Source organism: Morone saxatilis, unplaced genomic scaffold, assembly GCF_004916995.1.
Source record: "Morone saxatilis isolate NCDOM2014 unplaced genomic scaffold, NCSU_SB_2.0 Contig18, whole genome shotgun sequence".
Taxonomy (NCBI): Eukaryota; Metazoa; Chordata; class Actinopteri; family Moronidae; genus Morone; species Morone saxatilis.
Window position 1 is genome coordinate 24658931 of NW_023339740.1, and position 13221 is coordinate 24672151.

At 39.8% G+C, this 13221-nt stretch overlaps 1 protein-coding gene across 2 annotated transcripts; it reads right to left on the bottom strand.

Annotated features, from left to right (window-relative positions):
- Positions 1-2125: 2125 nt before the first annotated feature.
- rbbp5 (retinoblastoma binding protein 5) lies at positions 2126-12259 on the bottom strand. 2 transcript variants are annotated; one of them, XM_035662294.1, is made up of 14 exons: positions 12095-12259; positions 10689-10714; positions 10375-10547; positions 9975-10115; positions 9681-9843; positions 9216-9325; positions 8971-9090; positions 8571-8724; positions 8341-8412; positions 8032-8149; positions 7319-7388; positions 6454-6689; positions 5565-5642; positions 2126-2523 (listed from the first exon to the last, which is right to left on the bottom strand). In XM_035662294.1, the coding sequence occupies exons 1-14, from the start codon at positions 12111-12113 to the stop codon at positions 2468-2470; spliced, it is 1536 nt and encodes a 511-aa protein (XP_035518187.1). In that variant the 5' UTR covers positions 12114-12259; the 3' UTR covers positions 2126-2467. The 2 variants fall into 2 exon arrangements, with proteins under 2 accessions (XP_035518187.1, XP_035518186.1); XM_035662293.1 differs by having other exon boundaries at positions 5418-5642.
- Positions 12260-13221: the final 962 nt, after the last annotated feature.

Consider the following 13221-nt stretch of genomic DNA (forward strand, 5'->3'; position numbering starts at 1 on the left):
TACGGAGAGAAACAGAAGCTTCCTGAAAATCCGAAGAGGACCAAATTCTCCTGCTCCGTCCACACCTCTGAGGGCTTCAACTCAGGGGCTCACAGCTGGGACGTCGAGGTCGGAGACAACAAGGACTGGGAGCTCGGCATGTTGGGAGAATACATGAAGACCGACGGACACCTCCAGTCTGGATTGTGGAGAATTTTGTTCTCAAATGGGAAATTCACAGCGTTCTCCACATCCGAACCAGAGAGAGATCTGACAGTGAAGACGAAGCTCCAGAGGGTCAGAGTTCATCTGGACTCAGAAAGGATTGAGATGCACCCATGTGTCCTGAGCTCTGAGGGCTTTAACTCNNATACCAACACACACATACACACCTTCACACACACCTTCACTGACACCCTGTTTCCGTACATTTACACCGAGAATCATGTCCCGCTGAAGATTTTACCAGTGAAGGTCTCTGTGACGGTGGAAAAGGTCCAATAGAAATTATTATGATGAAGATGATCCGTCACAGTGATCGTTTATTAATGTATCGTTTATTGATTAATATCTCTGGTTGCATTAGACCTCTGGGTATAAATGAGAACGAGCTGTTTTATGTTGGATTTACAGGATTAATGCATCAGTGTGATAGAATATTCTGATTTAATCCTTATTATTAAGCTAATAAAACTATTGGGATGTCAGGATATATTGGCATGGAACGATGGGAAGTCTGTATAAGGATGCATCGTAATGTACACGTACACAGTGGAGTTATTAAAAGCATTAGAAACTTATAGGAGAAAACTAACAACAAGATATTAACAGAACAGACACGCTTTTTAATGCCTTTACACTGTTTTATCTATAGCTTCTTCTATGTATTTAGTATGTATTGTATATTGTGATTGGATTTAAATATTTTCCTCAGCTCAGGTTATTTTATATTATGCACTTTTTTAAGTTTATCAAAATGAGCCAAACATGTTAAGTGTGTTTAATTTTTTTGGTTAATAATAATCAAACTTTGTGTGATGGATGTCTGGAATCACTGGAATATCATATACAATCAGGATGTTGTTGTTAATTTATATTAACAGTATGAATGTTAACACAAACAGTAAAAAAGCTTCTTATTTTTGATTATTCTGATTGTTGTACCAATAAAGATTTAGTTTACATTGACTGTTGTATCTTTGTGTTCCTTAGGATCCATCATTAAGATCACTGACTGCACAAATGTGTTCACAAACATAAGAACTGAAGCTGGAGAGGAAGAATGACCTCGTTTGTTTTTGCTCCTGAACCTCGTCCTCAGATCCTTGTAGAGATACTGGCCCAGGATCAGGCTGCGCAAAACACATTAAACCTACTACAAGGAGTTTTTAACTGGTCTCAGTTTAATAACTGATGCCTTTATGTAAGCTGAGACCATCAGCGATAAGATATTTTTATATATTTACTCTTAATTCCTGCAACCAGGTCGGTTTCCCTGATTTTACAAGATAATCCAGCAAAGACCCTGATATCAGCTTTATTTATATTAATCACAGTTGATGATTATTTAACAAACGCAAAATTAACTGTCAAACTGAAGCTTATTTTTAATTTGATGAATAATTCTGACAAACGCTACAAACTATATTTTTTCCAGTTGAATTCAATCCATACACTCTGATGTTGTGACACTGTTGGTGCTCATTAACGATCACCACCATCATATGTTTAATAAAAGTTAATTATCATTGTGCTCACACAAACTGTGAGTAGGTCTCTGGATTATCGCTCTTGGACCAAACTTCACCAGTTAGTAAAAAGTCTTTAAAAAACCACCTAGTGGTTGCAGATTGCAACTAAATAAATGTGACTTGCTTCCAAGCTTGTATGTGAATTTACGGTGGCTGCAAAATAAAAAAAAAAAAAAGGCCCTATCTAAAGCCGGGGTTTGGTTTGTCTGTTCCGGGCTACTGTAGAAACATGGCAGACTCCATGGAAGAGACTTTGCTCTCTGTGGATAAAAACGTTTATTCTAAGGTAACAAAAAACATTATTTACACACTAATGAAAACATACCCTTGAATATTATATTCCATGTCTGCCCGTAGATCCTCCTCTTTAAGACACAGAACCACATGGCAGCTTGTTATTTACAAATCAAAATGTTTTAATACGTATAAAAACAATAAGACAACACGCACACACACTATCAGGACACAGGCAGTTCTATACATGATGAACCCTACAGAGGACGTTGGGATCTCTACTGGGACGACTCGGCTGCTTCACACTCTCTTTGTCGGCTCCCGTCAGCGACCCGGGCTGAGGAGAGTTTTCCTGTGACGCGGTGCTCTGGTTGAAGAGGGAACGGTCTGCACATCAAACAGGCTGCTCACTCACACACAGTCTGTATATATGACATCAGGCTTTGTGTCTCTTTTGTTTTTCAAGCCTGCTGGTGATTCTTCACAACTGTACACAGCAGTGATCAGTCCATGCCTCCAATGTCATGTTGTTTGTACACCTGCGAGACCAGACTCCCAGCTGAGGGACAGAAAACACCGTCAGACGGACACATTGTGGACAATTACACAGTTTAAAACTAACTACTGTGAAATATCATATTGCCAACACAAGCAGATACAGACTGATAGCTAATAAAGAGTAAAACATCATGAGGAAGGGTGGACTTCATCATACTCACCACTCTGCTGCGCTCAGTACACAATACTACTGTTTTCATACACTGTGTTCGCTTCTACTTTCACATTTACTCATCAGCTGTAATTTTAAGCACAGCTGAGGATGATGGGAAATCATTTATTTTGTAGGTTTCAGTCCCTCCAGGAAGTTGCAATCACAATAACGCCTGAAAATTTGACAAATTCCTGTGAATCTGTAAACCCTTGAGCCATACGACACCAAACTAGTAGCAGTTATATTCTCACTGGAACAAACTGCCTTTGACTTTTTATGAATTATACAAATATCACAACTAATTTTCACTTCCTCCTTCAATTTCATTGCAAAAAGAAGCCATCACATTTTTTTAGAAAAGCTGTAGTGTAATCAGGTATTTTAGGCCACAACAAAAAAAAAGCCTGCAAAAATCCTGGAGGGGGGGCTAAAACTGCATTCACTGATTAATAACTTTCAAATCAATCGTTGTTAAACCACTATTAAAGGCACACTTTCAGGCCTAAAATGATTGAATTTTAAACTTTTTAAAGACCCTCAGAATAAAACTGAACACTTCCTGCTCAGGTTTTTAATGAGAAATTAAAAGGACAAATGTTAGAGTATAAAACATCTAATCTTTAACATGAATAAACAGATCATTTATGTGTAAACGTTGATTTGATGCAGTGAAAGACCAGTGTGCTCTCGATATGCTTTGGTCTTATTTTTAATGTGTACATAACAACCTATTAATGTTCATACTTGACAAAAGCAGCGTGTCTCTCTGATTTTTTGGGGGTATTTTACATTCACACTGCACACCTGCAGGGTCAATGTAGCTGTTGGGCAACATAATCTTTGACTGAAGTTCAAAGTACAGCGAGTTAAGACATTAATACCGACTACGTAAACACATCCGATACACACAGAAACAGAAAAGACAGGACCTGAGCAGCGCTGCAACAGACACACGATCATGTCACATGACAAGCCCAAGGAGTGAGGTGGGAGTGGGAGCAGGAGGGTCAAAGGCCAAGCAGGAAGATGTAGACTAGCCAGCTAGCCCGCGCGGGGGGAAACAAGCTGCACCATCCCACCGTTAGCCAACTACAGTCCAACTTCACCAAAGTCCAAATGACAGTGAATCAGTCAGAGTGAGGCTGAAGTTAGCAGGTTACTCAGTCGTAAAGCCGCAGTCTGGATTAATGAAACTGTGATTGTACGAGAGGAGTCAGTGTAAACTCAGCTACTGTGGGAATACATCGGACTATTAGAACAACAGCTTCTTCACAATCAAACATCTAATAGATATTTAATCATAAAGTTATGTTTCTAACACTTTTATGATTTTGTTAAGATTGTTTAAGTAGAATAACAATCCTTATTTAAGAATCAGTCTGTTGGTATTAAATATTCTAAATCAGCTACAAATAAATCATTTAATTCAAGTCTCATTGATACATTAGGAATAAGATATATCAGGATAAACAGATTGATGATTTGGGTCTGCAGATGGGATTTGTTGACAATAAGAAAAATATTAATTAATAGTAGACCGATCCTTTAATGTTTGTAAACTATAAAGTGTTTGGAAGTTATAAGTAAGTAAAAGAACATTTAGCCATAAAGCTGAACTTTAAGCTGCCATTAAGTCTGAAAGCAGCTGAAAGGTTAGTGCAGTCGTATCGCTGTAATTACACATGTCAAGGCTGGAATTTAGCTAGTGTGTGAGAAGACGTCTGCTCTGTTTCTGTACACACAATACACTTCAGTACACACACACACACACCACACGACACCACACACACACACCACACAACAACACACACACACACACACACACGACACACACACCACACACAACAACATTCTTTAAATAATAGGTTTACATAACTTAAAGGTATTTTTCACAGAAAATGGGAGGAGATTTTAGTGAGAAGTTACCAAGAATTCAACCCAGTCAGAACAACAAACAAACTCAATAAAGTTGATCTTATTCTTATTAATCATCTTTAACGTGACAAGAATAAAAACCAGTATTTAATAATTATCTAAATCAAACCTAAACTATAGCTGCAGAACATTATTTTAACTGTGAATCGTAAGTGACGACAGGATCAGATGAAGGAGATGAGTCATCCTCTAATTAAATGTTATTAAAGTAAAAAAAAGAGAGTTTTTAATGATGTTTGGAGGAAAAACTCACAGCAAAAAGTACTTTAAAAATAATACATTGTGATTATAATCGCAAAAAATATCTTATTTATATTTTAGGCTTCCTTATAACAGTAGTAACATTTATCCTAAAATAAGGTTTAAGAGGCGTATTGTGTTTTCCTTGAGGGAAATGTAACAGAAACTTTCCTACTGTAATAAAACAGTGAAAGAAGTTGTTTATGAGAGATAAACTCCAGTTACAGATCAGGCTATATATTATATTATTTATTATATATAATATATAGTCTATAATATAATGTAATAAGCTCATAATTTCCTGTCCATTATTCATAATCCTCGTCAATAATTCCTCCAGACTGTGGCTTTACAGCAGGCGGGCCTCTGTCAGACAGCTGTGTGGGTGGGTTGGGGTGAGGGCTGGTGTGGATGGTGGAGCGGGGGGGAGGGGGGAGGTTCATGTAAGGTAAAAGCAATACAGGGAGGAGGTGGGGAGGGGAGGGGGTTGCCTTGGATACAGGCGGTGTCAGTCAGACTAGCAGAGCTCCCAGACTCAGCAGCAGCAGGGGCAGTGGCATGCTTACCTGTGGCCAGGCCCCCCTCTGCTCTGCCCTTCATCCCTCCTCCTCCTCCTCCTCCTCCCGGGCCAGAGCTGCCCAGGGCCTCCACGGGGAAGGAGGGCCGTTCACCCCTGTAGGGCTTGGGCCTGAAGGGGAAGTCTTTGTCTTTACCTTTGGAGCCTTTGGGCCGGCCTGCTGTCTTCTTCTTGGACTTGCCGTCTCCTTTCACACCCAGTAGGGGGTGCACCTCTGAGGAGGGAGAGAGGGAGGGAGGGAGAGAGGGAGAGGGAGAGGGAGGGAGGGAGAGAGAGGAAAAGTTCAGCTTTTCACAATAAAACCCAAAGAAAAATATAATTAAATGATGACACTTCTCATCAATTTGACTCAGTTCCAAGTATTTGACACGTCATGAACATCACTGCTAGTTTCAGATTTCGTTGACTGCATTAGAGTCTAAATTTAGCCAAAGTACAGCTGAGGATGATGGGAATGTCAAAAGGCATCACCAAAGTTTTAAAATTCATCTTGAGGGGAACATAAATGTCTGCACACATTCTGTATCAATCCATCTACTGCACGTTGAAATATCTCACTGGATAAGTGCGCTAGAAGAAATGTCAAAGGATCATTCCTTAGGATTCAAGTGTCGAGGCAATCCATCCAATAATTGTTGAGATATTTTAGTCTGGACCAAAGCAGTGGACTGATTGACACACAACATGAGCCTAGCATGGATAAATATGGTAAACTAGAAGTGGCAAGTGAAGTGTGAAGGCATCAAAGTGTTTCCAGCAGAGAGGTGGGTACGACAGTGCTGTGTAACATTATACTGACTTTATCAAAACAACAGGAAAGTGTTTGTATTAAAAGCTAATTCAAAATGCAGCAGATCAGAAAACAGGGAGACCTCTGACTGAAATGTGATGAAAAACAGGGGAATTATAAATGAAGTCTCTAATACAGGAGACTTATTCCCTGCAGCTGAGGAAAATAAAGGCTCTGTATCTGAATATCCAATATAAATCAGTGAATCTTGTGGCAGTATTTATTGTTGCGTTACCGTCACTGGGCACCCCCTGCAGTTCGATGGTGGTGGTGCGAGCCTTCTTCTTGGCCGGGCCTCCGTCAGACGAAGGCTGTCTCTGCTTCTTGTCGCCGCCGACCAACGCGTCCTCCGGACCAGCAGCCTGGACCGAGGCGTCTGGCGGGGGGCCGAAGGGGTTTTCCTCTGGATCTTCGACCTCAGGGGCGATGGGCAGGTACAGCAGGGCCTTATGGTCCTCCAGCTCCTCATCACTACGGGACACAAACAGACAGTCAGGGCTGAATAGTTCACAGATTTAAAAGCAGTAATCAGCTGTTCCAGATTTTACAAGCCAGGCTGGCAAAACCTCTTTTAGATTTTAGTTTGAGGGATAATTAGAAATGTTCTGATGATCGCAAACATTGAGACGTTTGATGTTATACTAAGACATAAAAAGCCATATCAAAGTGCATTACAGTCATCTAACAGGAAGGTAGAAAGGATGGATCTTATACTCGTAATATTTCTGAGCTGAAGGAAGCAGGACTTTCTTTTTATTCATATTTTATCTACTTTGCAGGAAAGAAATATTGCAGAAAAAGCTGATTTATGTTACTTCAAAGCAGCATAATGAAAGATGTAAGTCAGAAACTGAAATTATGATACTGAGCTTTAAATAATTTTCAAGATTCCTTTTTTATCACTTTTTCTCTCTCCCTCTCTCCAGAGCTTTCAACCACATCTTACAGCCTTCATTAGGAAGAGGAGTTTGCATTTACAGCTGCAGTAGGTAACAGTTCTACATGAGGTCACATGGAAGATTCATTTAAAAAACACTTGTCTGATCAGAGAGGGAACCTTGTTTGCACTGATGAAGACGTATTGTGTTTTCATTTCTCACCTGCTGCAAAAAGCAACAATGGGGTCGACAGTGGTGACATCCACCTCTTCATCCTCTGCTGCGTCTGCGCCTGTAACACGAGCACAAGTTCACGTCTGAGACATCCAGAGAGAACCAGTCACACTCTGGTTGGGTTAATGCAGAATAATCAAGTGACTACAATCTTACCAACCCTAATAATAAAAATGATTCAGGAAGGGCGTGTACAAGAAATTAATGAACTTTACTGTTGACAGGAAACAGGAAATGCCTTTGGACTTTGGATAGCCGCTCCAAAAAAAAAAAAAAAAAAAATCTTTGAGAAGAAAGCAAAGTGTTTTTCCAAAGATTTTATACTTATTTGTTTGGCTGCGATGTTTCTGGAGCTGCTTCTCCACCATCCACAGGGTTTTTTAAAATGTTTTCAATCTGTGAGAAGCTTCTCAATGTCCTTTGTGCATTGCATTGTGGGACAATAATGTCTATCAGCACACTTGAAATCTAATAAATGTAGCCTTACTTACATTTATTATCTTATTCTCACATTCTTACCACCCAGTTTTAATTAGTATTTAGTTTGATTAGCATTTATTCTAGAAAATGGACACATCTTCAGTATTGTTCAGCAGGACTGGATCCAGACAGAGCAGGAGAGGGTTTTCCTACATAATGGTGTAATGGAGCCTTACAGGGGGGTGTACTGCGCTTATGTGGATGTGTGTGTGTGTGTCTACCTGTCTGCTCGGGTTCACTCTTGTCTTCATCCTCGATGTCGAATTCAGACTCTCGCTCTTCGTACTCCACATTCTCATCCAGCTCTTTAAAGTCTGGAGCAAAAGCGCTCCAGTTTTCCTGCAGACAGTCACATATTGATCAGGTAGTGCTTCATTAAAAGCTAAATGTACATGTTTTTAACCATAATATTGAACATGGAGCCAAATATCTGAGTATCAAAAACATGAGACGAACATGAACACTAAAACAATTAATCTGTGATGTGTTTATTCTTGTACGTGCAGCCTTTACTGTCACTGTCTACTCACCACTTGGTTCTGAGCCCAGATGGACACCACTCCACTGGAGATGGAGGCGATAATCGGACGGACAGGATGCCACTGGACAGAGGTCAAAGGTAAGATGGGTAAATTATCTGATCGTAATCGACACAGCGTCACAAAGTAATGTTAAAAATATCGACAGGAGTGTTGTGTCAGAGTCTAAATCTCTACATAGCGCTCTATTGAGACAGACTTTGAAGTTTTGACATCCTTACAGCGACATCCAGCAGCAGCTCTCCTCTGGTTCCATGCAGGATCTTCACCAGGTTGCCGATGCTCTTCTCCCAGATGTAGAGGGCGTGCTGCCTGGCCGAACCGGCCACGATGTACTCACCATCGCCGGAGAAACAGCAGCGTTTCCACGGAGTCCTGAACAGGAAGAACAACAGGTGGAGGACATGAAACACAAACAATCAGAGGAAGAAACAGATGAACTGCTACAAAATGTACAAAGAACACCTTCCAAACAAGTTTTCTAACCAGCAGAAACAATTCAAACGCTGCAACTGGAAGAAAAGAAGCTCGCGAAATTCTATCACTGCAATTTCCCGCATAAAAATATTCCAATTCAGCATAATGTTTATCCCCAACAACACATGTCCTCTGCTGTCATACCTGTTGACCAGATCCTGTAGTTTCTGCATGGGTTCAGGTTCACCGTCTCTGCCACAGGTCAGTATCTCCCTGCCGTCATACACCCTGATGATCCGGTCTGCTGTGTTTATGAGGAAGCAACTGCACAGAAAACAAGACGGACTTAGAGACGGGGAAATAAAGCACAGGAAGGAGAACTAGAGCCTAATGTGAAAAGGTGTAGATTGTGTGGTGCAGATACAGAAATCCCTCCCGTTGCTTCTCACCTGCCCTTGCGTGCAAATTCAATTGATTTGATGGCAGTGGTGTTGCTGGTGCCAGTTGTCACTCTGAAGGAAGCCACCAGCTCCTGAGTATTTGTGTTCAACACCAAGATCTGCAACAACAGACAGAGGGAGAGGAGACACGGTGGTGAAGGAAAACCGCAAAGACATCATTCAGAAGATTGAGTGTAAAATCCAAGTGTGGAGAAATGTACAAATGTTTGAGTATTTATTGAACCTTCAGTAACTGATTCTGTTTTTGTATGATCAGAATTCAGGAGAAAATTGGTGCAGTCTATGCTGAGAGCCTGTTAACCTGCACAGACGTCTGTCAGAGTCTAGATTTTACGTTTCTTAAGCACTGATGTTTTTTTTTCCTCTGTTAAATTCCTATTTACTTGTTGCTGTTTTGAAATGTAGTGATGTGATTGAAAGGTGCGCTGTGGATAAAGTCCCAGAGAGACTTACCTTCCCTTTGGCATTTCCAGTGTAGATGTACTCGCCCCGCCTGTCAAAGGCCGCCACCACATTCAGGTCCGAGTCGTCGTCCACAGGAAGGACAACATGTTTGGAGTCTGACAGAGTCAGCAGGACCGGGGCGGACTTCATTGGACACACCAACACCTTGTCCCTAAAACACAAACATGATTTATCATTAGCACAAAATAGCAAAGTATATTATCTGAACTTACCACTGATTGAAGACAAACTAAACCATCTGAAGATAGAAGAGGTACAGACAGGTGCGGTCGGGTCACTCACATGTCTCTGGGGTGGTACTGCAGTTTCAGGATGGGTGAGGGGAAGCGGAACCTCTGGTCACAGTCTCCAGTCAGGACGTCCCACTGCGAGACGATGTTGTCTGTGGAGGCGCTCACCAGCTTGTGGCCATCTCGACTCCAGCTGCGCGCACACACAAACACGTAGTATTCTTTAATTCATCATTAAAAAGTTACTTGTGGCGGTAGAGTGAGTAAAAAGAGAGCTTGGGAGGGAATCTGGAAGTTCAGATCCCTCCAGTGTGGACGGAGATCTTTTGAAAACAACCTGGAATCGTTTTAAAAACTAGTGCGGCCCCAGTGAGATGGTGCAGGCGAGGCAGATGGATGCGTCTGTTGGAGTGTGTGATGACTACACAAACAAGATCTGTGGAGAACCTCACCACAAAGAGCAGACTGGGTGGATGTGTGCGCTGATTATTTTGGCGATGCCCCGTGTGAGGAAGTCCCAGATGACGATGCGGCCGTCATTGCAGCCCACGGCCAGCAGGGTGCCCCACCGGTTGAAGGTGCAGGTGAGGGCCATGCTGATGCAATCCAGGGTGCCATCTGCCTCCTAACAACACACAAACACACAAACAAACACCGCTAGAGAGTCTGCATCACCACCGAGTCGGTGCAGGAGTAGCTTCACATGTGACTGACTAAATCAAAAGCTGAAACTTATTGTAAAGTACTTTACCAGCTGGTGGCTTACCTCTGGGTAGTTCTGCCCGAACGACTCTAGAGGAGGAAAAACAAAAGAGAAAAGGATGAGAAACACTCAACAACAAGATAACATTCATACAGGACACATGGACTAAAGTCAGAAACACTACGCAACCTTCCACTTCTCGTTATTTCACTCTAAACAACGTGGTTCAGTGTGATACGTCAAGGATTTACTCCACAGGGGAATATATTCAGACATTTATAACAGAGATAACTTTTATTAATCTGATTTTATTACGAATACAAAAAGAAAAAGGCTGAAGTAAATCCACGATTAAAACTGGAATATTTACCAGAAGCAGTAAATTATCTATATTTATATCATTTCATTACGTTATTAAGTAAAGTGAAATATCTTGAAGTGGCATCAAAAGTCTGACTCAGCAATTCATAAGAATTAACCAGTGTTAAAAAATGAGAATTAAATATGTTAATAAAATAAATTACCAACAAAAAGTGTTGAAAACAACAAATGTACAACTCGAAACTTATCCAAGAGCAAAGTCCAAAATAAAGGGGAAACTCAAACCACACAAACGAAGGCCAACAAGAAAAAGAAAACATTAAAAGTAAGAAGAACTAAAGTGAATAAAAGAGCATAAAACAGGTATTAATCATATATTAATAACCCTCATAGTCTATAATCAACTTACACAAACATAACCAGATATTTGTGTCCAACTTAACTTAAAAAACACAGAATAAAACACAGATTTAAAATATTATTATATTCCTGAAAACACAAATAATTAAGATCTGATAGATTTTCCTCCTTAAAAAACCAACTGTAGATTAAAAAAACACAATAACTAAACTTCTTAAACCTGAACTGTAACTCATATGTTTTAAAACTCAAGTCAATCTTTGTTGTTTCTGTGTTTTTATTCTTGCTGCAGCACAAATAACCCAAATAATAATAATAATAAACGCATTTAACTGAATTACAGCTGCAGGATTATGGTGAAAACATCATATTATTACACATTATTATACATTATAAGTGTGGGAATGATCATATGTGTTCATGTAGTGTAAGTTTCACTAGAAAAACAATTAAAATCCGAACATATATTAACAGTTTTTAATATAAAACAACATTTAATTCAATATGAGCATCGAGGCTAACGGGAGCTAACGGCCACTGAGCGCTTTCATTCATAAAACCAACGTTTACAAACAGACTCGGATTGTATTCTAGGAAGCGGTCTAAAGAAACAACGCTTTAAACAACTCGGAGACTCTGAAACATTTAAAGTATTTATGATTTTTAAACTCTTGTCAGTCGCTGTTAGCACGCTAGGCTAACGTGCAACGCTAACCACAACAAGAGCGTCGCCGATGTGACGAAAAGTCAAAGAAATTAACGTTAAATTAACAGTTTGTGTTGATTACCGAGCAGTTCCAGGTTCATTGTTGGACGACCGACGATCCAAACGTCCTTAACGACTTTATTTCAGGTTTATTTCAGGTTTATTTCAGGTTTATTTCACTGATTTAACTCGTTTTTACTCCAGTTTCCACTGGCGCCGAGCCTCCAGTGAGGACCCCAAACAATGCCACCTGCGATATGCCTGAACAGAAATTCAACAAAAAAAAAAAAGAAAAGGAAAATGAAATACTGCCACCTACAAAGCTGGAGCCTGGAGCTACGACGGGTATTAAAGTCATAATATTAAGAGAATAAAGTTGTAATATTACGAGGACAAAGTCGTAATATTACAATTACGCAGAATAAAGTTGTAATATTACCGAAAAATAAAGTCAATAATACTTAGCAGATATAAAGTCGTAACATTACGTAGGATAAAGTCATAATATTACGAGAATAAAGTCGTAAACATTACGCAGGATATAAGGTTATACATATTCACGAGAAATCATATTCGTAACATTACAGAATAAAGTCTAATATTAACGAGAATAAATTCGTAACATTACGAGAATGAAAAGTCGTAATACTTATAGAAGGAAGTCGGTAAATACGCAGAATCAAAGTCGTAATATTATGCAGTAATAAAGTCGCAAAGTTACGAGAATATAAATTCGTAATATTGCGAAGGAAAAAATTCGTAACATTCACGAGGAATACATTCGTAATATTGCGAGCATTAAATCGATTCCGTGAAGCATTACGAGAATAAAGTCGTAATACTTACGAGAATAAGTCATAACATTACGCAGAATACAAGTGCGCTCCAAGCATTATGCCAGAATAAGTCGTAAGTCCTGCGAGAAATCTCAAATTCGTAACATTACCGAGAATGCAACATTTCGTAACATTACGGAATTAAAGTCGTAATATTACGGAAATACAACGTCATCAACATTACGTAGAATAAAGTCGTAACATTATGAGAATAACAGTCCGTAAATATTGCGAGAAAGTCGTAACATTAAGCGGAAATAAAGTCTAACATTATGAAATGAAGTCGTAACATTACGAGAAATAAGTCGTACATATTACGAGAATTAAAAATCGTATTACGAGAATAAAGTCGTAATTTAGAGAATTAGAAGTA